At 35.0% G+C, this 19,525-nt stretch overlaps 1 protein-coding gene and 1 non-coding gene across 2 annotated transcripts; both read right to left on the bottom strand.

Moving 5' to 3' along the window:
- Nucleotides 1-685: 685 nt before the first annotated feature.
- Nucleotides 686-6,835, bottom strand: LOC100254550 (F-box/LRR-repeat protein 17). Its single transcript, XM_002275226.4, has 11 exons — nucleotides 6,185-6,835; nucleotides 5,584-5,685; nucleotides 4,867-5,011; nucleotides 4,548-4,732; nucleotides 4,012-4,116; nucleotides 3,323-3,420; nucleotides 2,997-3,217; nucleotides 2,835-2,901; nucleotides 2,642-2,727; nucleotides 1,388-1,483; nucleotides 686-1,014 (listed from the first exon to the last, which is right to left on the bottom strand). Exons 1-11 carry the CDS (start codon nucleotides 6,742-6,744, stop codon nucleotides 955-957), a joined length of 1,725 nt encoding a protein of 574 aa, XP_002275262.1. The 5' UTR covers nucleotides 6,745-6,835; the 3' UTR covers nucleotides 686-954.
- An 8,304-nt stretch (nucleotides 6,836-15,139) lies between these two features.
- Nucleotides 15,140-15,229, bottom strand: MIR845C (microRNA MIR845c). Its single transcript, NR_127864.1, has one exon. It is a non-coding gene; the product is annotated as a microRNA MIR845c (primary transcript).
- Between the last annotated feature and the right edge of the window lie 4,296 nt (nucleotides 15,230-19,525).

Genomic DNA, 19,525 nt, shown 5'->3' with positions numbered 1-19,525 from the left:
AATAACTAAAGTTAAACCAAAAATTATATATATAAACTTATAATATATAATACTTATTAATTATGTTATTAATGTTAATATTATATCCATCTATTGACACATAAGTCATGTTATAGTGCAAGCCTTTGGTATTTATTCAAATAATATCTACTTATAATTTTTTTTTACCCAAATTAACAAAATAAAAAACAATTCTTCTAAAAAATCATATGACAATAGTTTTAAAAAACGTTTTTTAGAATCACTTTCTAATCAAAATAATCATTAATTATATTGATTCAGTTTAATTTTAATACTCAAAATCAAATCAATCAATCTATACTTGAACTTTTATTTAACAAATTTAGAAATCACATAAAAATCGAATTTAATACAAATTTAAAAATCATATATCTTAAACCCGTGACTTTAATAGTTGTCTGACTGATTGGGGGCGAATCCAACAACTACTTTAGTTGCCTGATTGACGACCAACACCAATTGTCCATTTTCCTTGGGACAAACTCCTGCAAACAAAGGTAATTTTCAAGGAGATATTATTGGATTCGCCCACCAATCAACCCTATCCAATAGTTCGTGTACCAACAATCAGGGAATGGGAAATGGGAAATGGGGAACGGACAAGGCTATTTATAGCAGGGCCTTGGACACGCAAAAGAAATCAAAACAGAAGCTTGCACACAAATGCGATGACAAAGGGAAATAAATTCTTTATTTGAGAGGCAGGAAGAGCCGATAAACTTAAATGTTCATGCCATGTCTCTTCCTATGTCAACTTGACTTTGAAAATGAAACAATATTTGTTTTGGGATGTAAAAGAGGGTAAGGCACTATTCAGTGGGCACCAGCACACAAACCACCATTTCAACAATTACAGATCATTTGGTTCCTGAGGACCAACAAGAATTTGCTCTTGAGTGTACAGTTAGTGTGGTGTTTAGGGCACATATATTACTAATCCATGAGCAGAGTGCACCGGCGTTTCTGGGCCCTCCCCATCTTAAAGTCTGATGGCTATAAAAGAAAACAAAAGCTTTAGTAAGATACTGAAATATAACACGAGTTGGTTTTAAGAAAAGAAAGAGCTTCAACTAGAGTTTAGTCATATAAATGGAAAAGGAAAAATGAAAATCTGCAACTAAACTGTGCTTTGATGATATTATTATTATGGTGAATTCCATTTGCTAGTCATTGAAGTATTTGTACAATATGAGACAATCAGGCATGCATAATGGCATACCCCCACAAACTTCAGAGAATTAGTAGTTATTAACAACAAACTACCAATTATAAACTGCAAGCATGAGACTGAGTTGCCTAAAATTTGTCAACAAAACATTTCTTTATTACAAACATTGCTTACAGTTAAATGGGCTTTTCAATTTACCTGAGGGCTTAAAAAATATGGAACTCGAACCCTCTTGGAGCCATCAGCTAATCGTTTGCTAGGGAACTGATTTTCTACAGCAGAACCATTATTAACCTGCAACACCAGGAAATTGCAAAAGTTTGATGACCATAATTTTGTGCAATCCATTTCAATCTTCATATAAACATAAGGAAAACATTATGTTATATTCGAAGGTGTCACAAGATAGTGTTATATTCAAACATGCCATAATAATCTTGTGGAGTGTGAATCATGAAAGACCAAATTTTGAATGAGAATCTGAGCTCTGGTCAAACCCACCTCAACTAGAATCAAATGATTGATAGATTCACTTTTTTATTCATTCAAAGCAAATGTAAAGGACATCAAATATGTTGCATGAGGCCCACATCACTAATAGTTTGATATGTATCTCTACTTTGATGCAATGTTTTGCTGAATATAAGATTGGGCAACATAGACAACTAGCATATTTTCGTGAAAGGTGTTCCATAACTTGTGCATCAAAAAGGATAAGAACATGGAATTTCAACTAAGGATTCCACCAATGTAATCTTATACTCTGCTTGGTACAATAACGAGGTGAACTAGGATTTCAAAATCCTATTCCCATGTTTGGATAGGGGTAAGTTGCAAGGACTGATAAGTTATCCAGCTCACTAATCCCCCATAGATGGGATTTAAAAGTCCCACTCATGTAGGTAGGGTACACATCCATGGGATTGGATAATCTCATCTCAACATAAGGTTTTGCGAACAAATATGTTTTCCAACGTCATCCTTATTTCAATAAAGAACCAGACATAAAATAGGGATATTGTTTCCTGAGAGAATAATATCCTTGAAACATAATAAAACCTAGTTCATCACATTTGAACCTTTTATCCAGCATGCCAAATGTAGCCTTAAAGAACGACATTGTTCCAGTGAAAGGAAGCACATAAATTTATAGTTGTCATGTGAGTGGGTGTATTATTAAAACACATTACTAGCCTAATTTCAAGAAACTAATACCAGAATAAGAAAAGGGAACTCTTTTCCATCCTGCAGGACCATGAAATTCTCAATCAACAAAGTGACAACCATATAATGCTGCAAACACACTAGTTTTGGGGGTTCAGTCTGGATACCAAAGAAATTACCAATCCTTTGGACTCGCATTGACTAGGAAAGCAATCATCCAAATACTAAAACATATCAGTGCACCATTAAAAATGTTTAATGAACTCTACGAGAAACTGGCTTTTCTACCTGGCTTTCAATGGCTCCAACTAGTATGTCTTGGCAACCTGATGCGTGTACGCTCTCCAGATTGGGACACTGAAGAAGCAATCTCTCTGAGGAAAAAGAACAAAATCATTAATTAAATAAAAGAAATCCAAATTCCAAGTCTTTATAAAGAATTAAAGATCATGTGCTCAGCAGAGGGCACCAGATAACATACCTGGATGCAAATTTGTACAAGAGTTCAGATTCAAATCATTGAGTTCAGGGCAGTTTAAATACAGAGCCTGCAAGTAAATTCACAAATTCAATATTTAAAGACAGAAACTGCCTCGATAATGCTCTATATGCTTAGTTATCATTTTAGGATAAAGAAGCTCACATCTAAGCCAGAACAACCCCACAAACTGAGTTTTTTCAACCGACTGTGTTTAATGATCAGCTTCTGGTAAATAAGGTGCATCTTACTGTTGGAAACTTGCTGTGATTCACAATCAATGTTTTCTTCAGAGGGTGGACCCTGGGAATTTGGGTCACTTATGGTCATCCCACAGTCCATAAGTTCCAAAAGGGGCAATTGAGCTGTGGCAAATTGAATGCCACCTGAAAGACAAAAGATAAGAGATTAATAAACAATAGCTAATTCAGGAACAAATAAATAGACAAACAAAGGAGTATAGCAGATTGGGAACTGGAGTTGGAAATTACTGGATGAAATGTTAGGGCAGACTGCAAGAAGCAGTCTTGATAGGGTTTCAGGGAACACATTGCAAATCATTCCAATGCCACTGTCACTGATACTAGACCTGAAAAGGTCAGAGATAGATTCAAAATGAGAGTCTTGAAAATCAAGCAGATTAGATCTTTCTTCTAAAATCTCAATTGCAGGTAAAATATCTGAAATCAATTTCATACTGTGTTTTCATTAGGGAACCTACCCTTGCAGACCTTTTCTCTGTTTTCATAGATGTTACATAAGACTAGAATTAAGACACAACTTAGGAAATTTATTACAAGTATAGCGCTCACTTCTACAGTATTATTATTTTTTTAAGTGCTCACTTCTACAATATTATATTAAGGGCAAGTTACATATGGAGGTATAACTTAACTACCAGAGTATGAAGTCTTTTTCTCTGAAAAGTTAAAAACAAGGGCGAATTTGTTGCTTAAAAAAATTGAGCTTTGCCAACTACCTCACTTAATGAATAAAAAGTTGAGGTAGCTGCAAAACAACTAAAAACTGGAGGGGGAATAACATAAAGTGAGAAGCATTTACACTGCCTTAATCTGAAGACAATACCAGAACCTTTACAAGTTACCTAAGCAAATAGCTTTCAAGACTAACCGATTATCTTATAAATACTCAACAATCAAAACTATGGACTAGTGCATACCCACTCAAATCAAGCAATTCTAAATTTGAATAGCTTGATGCAATTGCAGCAACTGATGCATCAGTGATTTCTGATCCAAGTAGAAGTGAAAGCATTCGCAGCCCCCTGAACATAGAGCAATCAAGCAGCATGTATCAAACTTCTAGACATTAGACATCTGGTGCTTAAAAAGTCAGATTTTTCATAAGTAGACTATGAAGGTTCTATGACTGCAGTGCTGAATAGTTAGTAATGTACTTTTAATGCTTCCATCCATATTTTAGTAATTGTAATGACACATAATTATTAAACTGAATTAATAAAATAAATACTGGGAATATCAACAAATAATAAACCCAGCACCAACCACAGTGTCAAATTATTAGACTAAGGATTAGCCACATTACCAAATTAATAAGCTAACTATGAGTTGCATAACCAAAGTAACAAACTAAACATGATTGAGTAATGCTTTTAATGATCTCTTAACAGATTATTGATGATATTCCCATAATTAATGAACTAAATATTAAGCATGATTAAAGTATTTGGAAAACCTGAAGTTTGCAGCTGCAAGAGCAAGGACAACTGAATGAGAAAGTCTAACTGAAGCAATGTGTATGTTTTGCAACCTTAGGCAGGTCCTTGCCAGACCATCAACCATGGTAGTAAGATCAGTACTATCATTTTCATGACGAGAAAAGTCCAAGGAAATCTCTTTTAAATTGGGGCAATTAAAAGCCTGCATAAAGGAGGCTTGGATAAGTACACGAGAATTGGTTTAAATGTAAAAGTAAGTAGATAAATAAGAAAATGAGTTAGAACTGAGGATGATCAGCACCTTAAGAGAGAAAAGGATAAGGGAAAAATAATCACCATCTTAGACAGGGAGTGCAGATCTGAAAGCCAAAGCGTAGAGAGACTTGACGAACAAAGAATAAAACCCCCAAGATTAGAACACCCTTCCATCTTCAGGCTTTTAAGGCATCGTTTATCCGCCACAAAACGACCCAATTCATCTCTGCAATTGGAGATCATAAGATGACCCAATTACTTACTTGAAAGTAGTATAGACTATTTATCTTACTCCACAGACCCAATTACTCACTTGAAAGTGGTACATACCATTTATCTTACACCACACAGCAGAGTTTAGAACAAACAACAATGAGACTATAAAGTTCATTTGATACGTTGAAGGGCTAGAGTTCATCTAAACAACGAAAAGCAAACCAACACCCACAAACACAAAAGGCAATCTGAAGAGTCATGACCATGGTCTACAACATCAACAGTGAAAATGACAAATTGTTTATGGTCCACATCCACGCAAAAGTATCATGTAATCAGCATTAAAATTCATTGTCCAATTTGGGAATTATCAAGTTTACCCCAATACTTTTTAAAGCTGGGTGGTCTAATCATGCTCTGCATTCATGCCAAATCCAGGTTTGGGCAATAATTCAGATTGAGTGGGTCAATATTTGCAGTGTTTCTGAAATCTATAACATGATAAAAATAAGCGCACCAAATAAAATGAAATAAAAGAAGTAAATTATCATTTTAATCAAGAGAGCAAAATAGAAAACATACCCTGTAATCCGGTTGATGGCAGTGACAGCTGTAGAAATCTCCATGTGTTCAAGATTAGGGCATGAAAATGCAATGCAGGCCAGCATTGTTGCATCCACAACACTGCACAACCGAACAAAAGTATGAAAATCAGATCAATACTCCTTCACTTTCAATTTTACACTTTCTGTTTAATCTTTTTTTCCAACAAATGCATAATTTTTACTACATAACCGCTAAAATTAATCAAATAAAGATTTTAAACAAATCTTTTCAAGAAAAATGACGGATCTAATAGTGATCTGTCAAATTAAACATTCTGATTTTCCAGCTCAGAGGTTGATTTGTGGTTGATAAATAAATCAGCATCAATTTTTCACTTAAACAAGCTTAAAGGAATAATCTTTGTGGTAGAACTCCATAATAAAAAATTTAATTTCCTCCTGTTGAAGCTCTAGATGAGATCTTTATTTACGTTTATTATTATTGTTATTTTTTGCATGAAACTTCAGATCGTTTTCATTTAGTTAGCTCACATCCTTGGATCCATTATCGACTGAGTCATCCCACCAAACCCTAGATCTGAAAGATAGTGTCATCAAAACCCTACAAAGACCCTAACCTTTCCATTCTAAGAGAGAGCCTAACAAGCCCCGGACACTTCTGCAACACCGATCCAACAAACCCAACCTGAGCCCTCGCCGGAACCCTAAGCCTGAGCTCCTCCGCGGACCTCCATAGCCTCCTCGCTGTCTCTCTCCACCCCTTACACACCTGCGCCGCTGCCAGCATTGCCGCCGGCGGCAGTCTCCTCATCACCTCCCACAAGCAGCTCGCCGGCAACCCACCGCCCCCCAACTCCGATCCCGCCTCCTCCTCATCTTCAACAACCACCTCCTCCTCAGCCCCTGCCGACCGCCTCACGTCGCTGTCATCAAACGAAAGCGCCCGCCGCAGGTGCGTATATTGCTGCCTCGGCGACGGATCCGCCGTCGAGGCGGATGAGTCCGTCGGCGTAGCGGCGCCGCTGAGGTTACAAGAATGGCCTTTCTTCGGCTGACCACACCTGCCACAGTTATAGCTGCCACGCTTTTTACCACGCTTGGCGTCGGCCAACGCCGCCATGGCAGAGGCGGAGCTGCCGCCGCCGGTGGGTGGATGAGGCACGTGGCGGTGCTGCATTAGAAATTTCTAGAGTGAGAGTAAATGAGAGGAGTGAGAGGGAGATTGACTGAGGGCGCCAACAAATAAAAGAGTGGTCGGAAAGGCGCGGGAGATTACAGAAGTTTTGGCGCCACGGTTTTGAAAAAAAAAAGGAAATGGGAAGGAGCGTGAGCTGTCTAATGGAATGACGTAAATGCCCCCACGGTGGCATAGACTTTTTGTTCGTTTACTTGTAGTTAACGGACGAAAAAGCCCCTGGGATTAGCCGCTTTAATTGGATGTTCTAATTTGCGTGTGCCGTCTGGATTTTCGCTTTTAGCCTTTTACTACATTTATATTTTTGGATTTTTATTAAATCCCACGTGATTCTATTATTCCAGGCAAAAAATTAATATATATGATTAAAAAAACTTAAAGGCATATTTTTAAATTATTAACAAAAATGATTTTCTAACTTATAAAACATGTTTAATAAACCTTCGATACAAAAACAAATTATTTTTTTAATATATAATTTTAATTCTTTTTATAAAATATGTTTAGTAATCATAGAAAATATTTTTTAAAAATTATAATTTTTATATAAAATGTGAGATATTTTTATAAAAATAAGTTTAAAATATTTTTTTCGTGTTTAAATTTTAAAATAAAATGTTGAACCATTTTTTAATAACAGTTTAAAAAAATCATTAGCAAACAAACGTTTCTTCGTTAAGCCACCTTCTTATTATTATTATTATAAAAAAAAATTAAACATAACGGTTGACATAGGCATCAATTTGGTAACAATAACAATATTAAATATGAATTTCAATTTTGAATATTGACCCAAGCTACCATTTTCCACATCTACTCATTTAATAAGTTTGACTACTTATTCGTGTTTAAATTTTTAAATAAAATTTTGAACGATTTTTTAATAACTTATTTTAAAAAATTGTTAACAAACAAACTTTTATGCATTAATTCACCTTACTATTATTATTATTATTTATTTTTCAAAGAAAAATTAAACTTAATGGTTAACATATTGGTCTATTTGGTAACAATAATAATATTAAAACATGAGTTTCAAGTTTGAATATTCACCTTTCTATGGAAAATTTAATTTTGAATATTGACAATTTTCTAGGAAATTTTTGCTTTACCAACCTTACCATTTTACACGTCCGCTCGGTTAATAAGTTTGGCTTTTCATACAAAAACAAAATGAATAAAAATAAGGAGAAAAAATCATTTAATAAATTGACTGTTTATACAAAATAAATAAATAAAAATAAGGATTAGTTGTCAAAACTTTGGGATGAAATACTTGGAATTAAGGTTTGGTTTAACAAAATAAAATTTGAAATTAATGTTTTTATTTTAAGTGTATTTGTAAAAAAAAATTCAATGTGTCAATTACAAAGACAAATCAAATTAAAGAAAAATTGAAAAAAAACAACTTTCAAGACTTTATATATAATTTTTTTGTAAAATTGTTGGTGTACTAAAACCATCAATATTTTCATAATCGGACCAATCATTAAACCAGAAAAATTACTGGTTCACGATTCATTGGTCGATGACGTCATAAATATATAATTTATAAATTATTAAAATTTAAAATAATTTATATTATTTAAAAATTAAAATTTTATTTGAAAATCAGAACATTAGTTTTAAATTATAAATTTAAATTAAAATCAATAATTTATTTAAAATTGTAATGTTTTCAATTATTTAAATTAAAATCATAAGTTAAAAAAAAAAATATATATATATATATATATATATCAAAAGAAATAAATAATAATGAGATAACCGATAAGGTAAAAAAAAAATTTGGAAGAACGAGATGAGAGGAGTGGGCAGGTTCTAGCAGGGTTTTGGAAGGTGGGGTTTCCACTTCCAACGCGGGCTTCCGACGGACAAAAAGGGGAAACCTTTTCGGTTTTTCCAGCGTAGGGGAGAGGTGGTGGTTTCCAGCACAGGGAGAATTCCGCCGAGCAAGAAAAGTTTTTCCGGCGCGCGCAAGCAGGGAATGGTGGTGTTCCAGCGGGGTCGCGGGGTGGCTTTGCAAGGGGGGTGAGGGGCTTGCCGACAAGGCTTTTTCCAGCGCGAGGGTAGAGGGGGTTCCAACGGGATTGCAGGGAGGTTCCGGCATGCAAGAAGAGCGCACACGGGAGGGGTGGTGGTGTTCTGGCGAGGTCACGAGGTGGCTTTGAAAGGAGGTGGGGGTGGGGGTGGGGGTCCTGCTGGTAGGGTTTTTCTGGCGCTCGGGCAGGGAGGGTTCCAGTGGGTTGCCAGAAGGGTTTCGTCGGAGGAGAACGACAACAATGAAGAAAGAAAAAAAAATGTTGAACCAGACGGTTATGAGGAAACCGTTCGATTCATCCGATTCACCAATCAGACCACCGGTTTAACTGCTCCAATTCCGGTCTGACCATTTTCCAGCCCAATTGACCAGATCGGATTGGAACCGTGACCGGTCGACGATTGGACCGGTCGAACCAGCTGGTCCGGTCCGGTTTTTAAAACCATGAAGACCATACATTTTATATTTTACTTAAATATAAAAAACCATTCAAGTACTAATCTGTTTTTATTTTTTTTATAATTCAATAATTTCATATTTTCAATTAAAACTTTGTGTCAAAGTTTTTATAAACGTGTTTTAAAAAATTTTAAGAAGTCAAATATAAGTTATTGAATGTTTCAAACCTTGAATTGAGGTCTTTTACAGACTTTATAGTCAATGTACATCTGCAAACACTTTTTTTCCCCATAGCATGTATTCAACTAGTTAGTGTTAAACCTTAACCAATCAAAGCACGAAACCCCAATAGTCACCTATCAAAAACATTAATTGATAATAGTTAGTAAGTCAATTGAATCATTGCTCTATCAAATGACCCCAAATTGTGTCTAATAATTAGTTTGAGTTTCGAACTCTTATAAAAAGACTCAAAACTTCATTGTAATATTTGAGCACTAAAGGAGTATATTTTTAGTGTGCCTTACTTCAAAACTTGCATTCTACTAACGCACCATTCAATCACGATTTATTGTGTACCAAGTGAACTTAAATTTTGTACTATGATTTTATAAGAATGTGTGAAACCAACGTTTGGTTAATCTCGATTTTGATGATAACAAAATAAGGTTTAGAACTAATAATTATATTTCAAGTGTGATTAGGCAAGACGATTTCCAAAGTGGCAATCACAAAAACAAATCAAGGCAAAGATAAATCATGAAGAAGAAGACCACCTCAAAGAGAAGTGTTTTTCAAGACTCAAACTTCATAAGATCTCTTTGTAAGGTTGTTGGTGCACTAAGATTTTTATGCATTACATTTTTTACTTATGCACAAAAATCATCAAAGAGTTATTTTGTTTTAAATATTTTAAAGATTGGATGATTTCATGTTTTCAACTAAAACCTTGTGTCAAATGTCTTTCCAACTTGTTTAAAAGGTTTTAAGTTGAAAAAACTAGTTTCTTGAGCCAAAAACAGTTCAACCGATTGAATCGGATGAGGAACCGGTTGACCGACCGCCAGCTCAACCGGTCGAGGGTGCAAAAAACTCTCTTTCTTCCAAAACGGTTGTTCAATTGGTTGAGGTCCGATTGAGATCTAATCGAGGTCCAATGGTCACCTATCAACCATTAAATGCTAACGGCTAATCAACCAGTCGAACCCCCAAAGGCTAGTTTGGTTTTTTTCTTCTATAAAAATGTTTCAATCTTCATTGTTTCATGAACTTAACTTTCCTAAACCTTTCTTTAATATATTTGAGCCTTGGAATAGTTTTTTTTTTTAGTACACCATTGTTCTAAAATTTGCATATCTTTAATGCACTATTCAATCTTAGTTTTTTTGTATCATTTGAGCTTAAAGTTTTTGTACTAGGATTTTATGAGATCATTTATTTGTAAATCTTTGAGATGAAGTTTCTCAAGTGTGTGGTATCACTTGAGGGGTTGTTTAAGAGTAAGATATCTCTTGAGAAGTGTAAAGGGTGTTTAGAACCAAAAGTCCAAGATAGTGAATTGGATCATAATCCAATTGTATTTATTTAAGGCTTGGTTTGAAAGCCTTGAATTAGTGGAACTTCAAGCTTAGGATTTAAATTAGAGGAGAGTGGATGTAGATCGGGTTGCGCCGAACCACTATATCTTTATATTGCTTATTATATACTTGCATATAATTGTCTCTTACTTTCACATAGTTTGAATTTGCAAAAAAAGACCATCACCCTATTCTCCCCTCCCCCATTCTCCCGTTTTAAGGTGATTACCATATATTGGATTAACCTAATTTTTCTAACAGAATGTTTCCTACCATTTCATATAAACTTTTTAGAGAGAAAAATCTAAACGTTAGGTATCATTTAGTAATCCTCAAATGTGGTATATCACTTAAGGGATTATTCAAAGTAATTTATTTTTTAAGGATTGGAAAGAGTGTTTGAAACCACAAGTCTACAAGGAATGATTATAACTATAATCCAATTGTAAAGTTTGGTGGCTTAGGTTATAAGTCTTGGAATAGTAGAACTCTTACTCGGTTAGGAACTTGATGATAATAAACATAAGTCGGATAGTATCGTACTATTATAAAAATGAGTGTTTGCATTTTATCTTTCTTACTATTTTTCATTGTATTTATTATATATTTACATATAGTCGTATTTCACATTCATACAATTTAAATTTGTCAAAAAAAACTTCGTTTTATTCATCCACTTCCTTCCTATATGGTGATTACTTCAAATTGTTCTAACTAAGATCTTAATAAAATATATGTTGAATTGACCATTGGTCAAAATGCATATGTTTTATACTGAGATTGCAAAAATAAATGTTATTTAACCTTCAACAAAATATTTATTACCATGTATGTTTTTAGAACCAATGATATTACATAGCTTGATGTGATAAAATAAAGTATTTGATTTTCTAGACATTATGTTTGATGGACATGATAGTACACTCCTAAGATGTTCATGCAATCTTGTTTTGGGATCTTACACGACTTATGTAATCCAGTGACGTCTTAAAGTGAGATTGTTAGTTCTTATATAATTATATTAGGTTAGTGGTAAAATCAAATGCAGCAACATAGTACACTTTATTGTGCCCGTGATGGGATGACTAGGAGAATAGCTTTTTGGTATTGTGATTTGAGGCAATGGGACCCTAATGGTACGTGGATGTGAGAGTTCACAAGTGTTGGGCTTTTATGCAGCTAATAAATTGAACATAAATAAATAAATAAACTTTTAATGTTAGATAAGGCTCAGGGATGACAATCATATGAAATTTGCCAAGTACATTTCATTCCAAGCCACAACAATGTATCAAGAGCACACAAAAACTAACATCCTCCAAATGGATGCATATTTCAATGAGTCGTTACTTATGGATTTAAGACCCTTCATAGGAATTATTAGAGATAGACCAAGGTATTTCATAGGGTTGTAAGTTAGGTTGGCCCAACCCAACTCCTTGTTTGAAGGTATTTTTTCTTTAATATTTTAAGAAATAATACTAAAAAGGTTTGTTTGAAAATAAATAAATAAAAAATAACATTTTTTATTACTTATTTTGTTTTTATACTAACCCCATTTTTTGAAAAGAAAAGTTCAATTTTTATAATAAAAGTTTTAATATTGAGTTTGGTTTTTTTTTTTTTTAAATATGATTTTACTTTTTTTTTTTTTTATACATTGAACTCATTTTTTTCAAAACACTAGTTTCATGTGAAATCCCAAACTATAATAGTTTTAGAATTATTTTTGAAATAATATTTTTTTAAAATAAAATAAATAAAAATAGATTATTGCACTTGTCAAACAGGCCACACTTGAAAGCCTTAGACCATATTTCTGGCCAATCATTATGGTAGAAACAATTAGACAAAAATGTGTGACTTTTTTATTGTTTAAAAAAAATAAAAATAGATTATTGCACTTGCTCTACAAAAGGTAAGCCAACATTTGGAATAATCACATGTCTCACTTTTTTTATTGTTTCATAACTAGTACTTTACCTTTTCTCCTCACTAGAGTTGTAAAAATGTGACTCAATCAATTTTCTGATAAAAAAGTAACTATCGATGCAGTCAATTTATATTTGAATCGAAACCAAGTCAATTTTTAGTGACAAAAAACCTAAACCAAATTGGACTTGATTAAGATTTGTTTAATTTGATTTAAATGATTTGTTGAATGCAAGTTAATTTGAATCCCAAATCTAATTTATTTTTAAAATTAATTGAAATCAACTTAGATTTAAAGTTCAAAAAATGTTTAAATTTTTTAACCCGAAATATAAGGAATGCATATAAAAATTAACATGATTATAATATAAGAAGAATGAATTGTTTTACTAATCTAATATAAAAAAGCTCATTACATATTAAACAATTATAAGTGTTATGAATTTGAGGCTAATCCAACTTATGGTAATCACCCTAGAGGGAGGGTGAATAGGGTGGTGGTCTCTTTTTCACAAATTTAAACTATGCAAAAATAAGAGACAATTATATGCAAGTATATAATAAACAAAATAAACGCAATTGCATATAATTTAAAAGAGTTAGGGAAGAGAAAGTGCAAACACGAGAGTTTATAGTGGTTCGGCACTTCCTTGCGTACGTCCACTCTCCTCAACTTCTAACCGAGTAAGGGTTTCACTATCTTGAAGCTTCAACCAAGCTTCCAATCTCTTTACAATTGGATTATGGTTCCAATTCACCCTCTTGAACTTTTGGCTCCAAGCACCCTTTACACTTCTCAAGAGTTATCCCACTATTTGAACAACCTCTCAAGTGATACCCCTCACTTAAGAAAATTCATCTCAAAGATTTACAAATAAAATGATCTCTCAAAAATCCTATCACAAGAACTTTAAGCTCAAATGATACAAGAGAAAGCAGGATTGAATGATGCACTAAAGATATGCAAGTTTTGGAATAATGGTGCACTCAAAAATACTCTTCCAAGGCTCAAATATAATCAAGAAAGATTTGGGAAGGTTTTGCTTATTAAACAATGAAGTTTTGAGCCTTTTTATAGAAGAAAAAAATCATACTAGCCGTTGGGGGTTCGACCTCGACCGGTTGACTAGCCGTTAGGAAAAGTGATCGTTGGGCCTCAACCGGTCCTCGACCGGACGAGCATTATCGGTAGACCGGTTGAACCGGTTGAGCCATTTTTTTGGCTCAACACTCAACCTTTTTCAACTTAAAACCTATTAACACAAGTTTGAAAATCATTTAACACAAGGCTTTAGTTGAAAACATGAAATCATCTAATTCTTAAGATATTTAAAACAATATTACTCTTGGATGATTTTGGTGCATAAATAAAGAATGAAATGCATGAAAGTCCTAGTGCACTAACAACCTTACAAAGAGAGCTTAAGAAGCTTTGGTCTTGAAAAACTCTTCTCTTTGAGGTGGTCTTCTTCTTCATGATTTCTCCTTGACTTGATTTGTCTTTGGATTGCCACTTTGGAAGTCGTCTTGCCTAATCACACTTGAAATATGATCATTAGTTCTAAACCTTGTTTTGTTATCATCAAAATAAAGATTAACCAAACCTTGGTTTCACAATAAGTTTTAAAATATCGATTTTATTTTATTTTTATAAGTTATAAGACAATAAAATAAAAAATCGATAAATTCAGTTTCAAATTTCTCAAAAATCGTTTAATTATGTTTTTATTACTAAGTCCTTAATTCATCTTATTTTGAATCATCGTATCTCCATTTATTCTCCGACCTCTTCCTTATCTTCATCCATGGTTAGTAACAAGTCAACCATTGTTGTTATCGGCTTTAACCGTTTGGAATAGTGAATTAGAAAGAAAGTTGTGTCTAAAAATTTAAAGTAAATTTTAGAGTGTTTTATCCCTTTCAAAATAATAAGGTTTTTCTTCAAATGTGGTGTAGGAGACATAATTTTTCTTAATTAAGAATTTTGTGTTAAAATATGGACTCATGTATGTAACATAGTTCTTGATTAAGCTATCCGTATCTATTTCAATTTGTGTTTATTGAGTATGGGTCACCTTATGTGTAGAGGCCAATGCCATAATGAGTCTTAGATGATGGGCCTAAGACACGCGAGGTCCAATAGTCCAAAGGGTATGGTCCCTAAGGTATAGAGGGTATATAAGGATAAGTGTCTGTTCCTTTTGAACACATTTTATTTTAAATAGAACAAAGCGCGCTCTCTCCCGCTCCCATCGTTAGAGAGATTATAGAAATGGTGGATACTCCTCTATAGCCTTAGAAGATCCATACCTTGTTCAAAACTCAAAGGAAAAATTGACTTAAGTATGTTCTAAATCCGTGGACAAGATGACATAGTTTCTTCACATGATTAAACATACGATTCTTGTATGATATTATTGGATTTGAAATGGTTTATGCATCAATTGGTATCAGAGCCTCATGTTTAATCATTAAGAAATTGCCAACATGAAACTCAGACAACCAAAACACATAATTGGATCAAAATTCTTTAATAGTAGTCAAACCAGTACCATCTGTGCAATGCCTTATGAGCACGTGGGGGTGGCTTGTGTCGTCTGTCGGCCATGGGTGCCATTGGGTGTAGATGAGGCGCCGGTCGGAAAATGCGCCATTGTAGGCGTTCAAAAGTCGTCACGTCGTTCCCGTTCCAGAGACGCCGTTCAGGCGCCATCTTGCGCCGGTAAGAGACGTCGTTTAAGCGCCATGGCACAAGCGTTCAAGAGACGTTGTTTAGGCGTTGTTGCAAGCCTCCTTGTGACGCCGCTCTCAGCATTGTTGGGGATCGGAGTTGAAGACGTCGTTTGGCGTCATTTCCAATCAGAGGCGTAGTCGAAGACGTCGTTTTGGCGTCGTCCCTAATCAGCAACGTCCGGCATCGCTTGAGGGTTGCACTGGCACCGTTTTGGCGCAGCGAATGACATGGTTGTAGGCGACTTTGGGTCGTTTGGGGCTGCAGTGGATAAAAAAATAAAAAATAAAAATAAAATAAAATAAAATTATGGGCTTGCAATGAAGGAGATTGAGCCAATGGCATGGAAGCCCAACATGATTTGGGTTTAATTAATAGTTGACCGGTTTGAAATCCCTTCCAATATTCAGAGAATAAGCTTGGGTTGTTTCTTGCCACTGTAGATGCTCTTTTTATAACACTTGTCCGATTTTCTTTACTGGTTTTTAGAATGGCATTTTCCAAGCCATGGGAGTTAGTGATGTTGTTCATACCTACAACACCTGCCACTTATGAATATAATTTATCCACAACGAGAGATAACCATAAGTGAAATAAAATAAAATATATATATTTTTGTGATTGATTGTGAGCTTCATTGTTAGGAATTCAGCATCTTCTATAACTGCAAATGTTAATAACATTCATGTGCCTAATGACACAAACTTCAAGAAATGAAGGAACACGTTATAATTGTGTTTGTGTGCATGGATTTGGACTATGCATTAAGAGAGGATCGTCATCCAGACCTTACTAGTGTCAACACTGCTGAGCAAAGGTCTACTATGGAAAAATGGGAGCGATCCAATTGCATGAGTCTAATGATAATGAAACACTCAATTCCAGAAGCTATAAAGGGTGCAATACCCGAGGCAACCCAAGCCAAGACATTCTTAGACTAGATAGAAAATCGATTCGCTGCAAACGAAAAAGTTGAGACAAACACTATTCTTAGTAAGTTTGTCTCCATGCGGTACAAATGGAAAGAGAATATAAGGGAGTACATAATGGAAATGTCCAATCTTGCGACTAGACTCAAGGCACTAAAGTTAGAGTTGTCAGAAGATATACTCGTGCACTTGGTTTTGATTTCTCTGCCTACACAATTTAGTCCATTCAAGATCAATTACAACACACAAAAGGAAAAATGGACTCGGGATGAGCTTATTGTTCAGTGTGTACAAGAAGAAGAGAGATTGAAACAAGAAAAATTGGAAAATGCTCACTTGGCTTCCACATCTCAGGGATTTGGTACCAGCAAGAAAAGAAAGAGGGACAATAAAAGAAAACAAACTGCAGTTTCTGGGACATCAAAGTAAAAGGTGCAGAAAAAACAAGATAAAGAGATCATTTGTTTATTTTGCAAGAAAGTTGGTCATATGAAGAAGACATGTACCAAATACACTGCTTGGCGTGAAAAGAATGTAGGACCTCAGGCGCTACCAACTCTCCTAAAAGCAATTGCTTGTAGGAAATGCGCATACCCTAGCCTTATAATGCATTCACCCAAGCGCCCACGGCGAACACAAGGGGAGCTGATGGACGTGACCAACCCTCTGATCTGCCAACAATCTCCCCCCAACGACACCCCTAGGGTTCAAACCCGTGACCTCGACTCTGATACCACTTGTAGGACCTCAGACGCTACCAACTCTCCTAAAAGTAATTGCTGGTAGGAAAGACGTATACCCTAACCTTATAGTGCATTCACCCAAGTGCCCACAGCGAACACAAGGGGAGTTGATGGACGCGACCAACCCTCCGATCTGCCAACAAAGAAAGGTACACTTCTCAACTTTGTTTGTTCAGAAATTAATTTAGCAATAGTGCCTACTAACACTTGGTAGATAGATACGAGTGCAACTACTCACATAAGTGTCACAATGCAGGGTTGCCTAAAAAGTCAAAGGCCAACCGATGGTGAAAGATACATCTATGTGGGAAATGACAACAAGGCTGTAGTCAAGGCTATTGGTCTTTTTAGGTTACAGTTAGACTCTAGATGTACTTTGGATTTGGAAGAGACCTTTGTAATACCATCGTTTAGATGGAACTTAATTTCTGTTTCATGTCTAGACAAATGTGGATATTATTATTCATTTAGAAATGGAATGGTTAGTCTTTATCAAAATTCAAATGTTATTGGTACAGGTAGTCTATCAGACAAATTGAACATAAAGGCCTCTAATGGAAATGAAACCTTGTATTCAAGTAATTATGGCATTAAGCGAAAATTAACAATTGAGAATTCTTCAATGTTATGGCATAGGTGTTTGGGTCATATTTCAAATCAACATATTCAAAGGCTTGTGTTAGAAGGAATTCTTGATCCACTTGATTTCTCGGACTTTCAGGTCTGTATAGAAGGTATTAAGGGTAAACAAACAAATATAAGGAAAAATGATGTCAATAGGTGCGGTGATGTCTTGGAATTAATACATACGGACATCTGTGGTCCATTTCCTACCCCTTATTGGAATGAACAACAATATTTTATTACTTTCATTGACGATTACTCACACTATGACTATCTTTATTTGATTCATGAAAAGTCTTAGTCATTGGATGTGTTCAAGAATTTTAAAGCTGAAGTTGAGAACCAACTAAGCAAGAAAATAAAGGTCGTCAGATCTGACCGTGAAGGTGAATATTATGGTAGATATGACGAATCCGGTGAACAACGTCCAAGGCCATTCGCCAAATATTTGATGGAGTGTGGTATCGTTCCTCAGTACACCATGCCGAGGACTCCAAGCCAAAAATGGGGTAGCAGAAAGGCGAAACCGTACTCTTAAGGATATGGTAAGAAGTATGATCAGTCATTCCACCTTACCAGAATGACTTTGGGGCGAAGCTGTCAAAACTGCAGTTTATATTTTGAATAGAGTCTCAAGCAAAGCAATAGCCAAAACCCCATATGAGTTATGGACTAGCAAGAAACCTAGTATTAGGCACTTGCATGCCTGGGGTTGTCCAGTTGATGTTAGGCCTTACAAGCCAAATGAAAAGAAATTGGACTCTAGAACAGTGAGTTACTACTTTGTAGGGTATTCTGAAAGGTCGAGAGGTTTCAAGTTCTATGACCCCTCAACTAGATCCTTATTTGAAACGGACAATGCTAAGTTTATTGAGGATGTTGAGTTAAGTGAGAGAGAACCATTAAGAAAGGTGGTCTTTGAAGAGGAATATGTTAGTATTCCTATTATTACAACTGAACATGGTCATATTATGTTTGATGACACTATCCATAATGTACAACCAATAACAGAGATTGTAGACACACCTGAGATTCCTCCTGCTCAAGTTATTGAACCAATTCAAGTTCATAAAGAGGTAACTCAACAACCTCAAGAACCTCAAGTACAAGTGCCACTGAGAAAATCCACTAGAAAAATGAAAAGTGCAATTTCAAATGATTATGTTGTATATCTCCAGAAACATGAGTTTGACATGGGTCTGGAAGACGATCCAATTTCAGTTAGTCAAGTCAAACAAAGTTTTGACTCTGAAAAGTGGATAGAAGCCATGAAGGATGAAATGAAATCAATAAAAGACAATGGTGTTTGGGACCTAGTAGAGTTGCCTGAATGTGTAAAACCGATTGATTATAAATGGATTTTAAAAATCAAGCGAGATTCAAAAGGCAACATTGCTAGGTATAAGGCACGCCTAGTCGCAAAAGGTTTCACTCAAAAAGAAGACATTGATTATAAGGAGACCTTTTCATCGGTTTCATCAAATGACTCCTTTAGAATCATCATGGCACTTGTGGCTCATTATGGTTTAGAGTTACATCAAATGGACGTTAAAACTGCGTTTCTTAAAGTTAACATTGATGAGACAATATACATGGTGCAACCGGAGAACTTTGAGTCTAATGATTCAAAGCAACTTGTATGCAAATTAAAAAGGTCCATGTATGGTTTAAAGAAGGCATCCCAACAATGGTACCGAAAGTTTGATCAGGCGATTACTTCATTTGGTTTTAAGGAGAACATCGTTGATCAATGCATATATCTCAAGTTCAGTGGGAGCAAATTCATT

Source organism: Vitis vinifera, chromosome 7, assembly GCF_030704535.1.
Source record: "Vitis vinifera cultivar Pinot Noir 40024 chromosome 7, ASM3070453v1".
NCBI lineage: Eukaryota > Viridiplantae > Streptophyta > Magnoliopsida > Vitales > Vitaceae > Vitis > Vitis vinifera.
The sequence above is the reverse complement of the archived record's forward strand: the minus strand, read 5'-3'. Positions and strand labels throughout refer to the sequence as shown.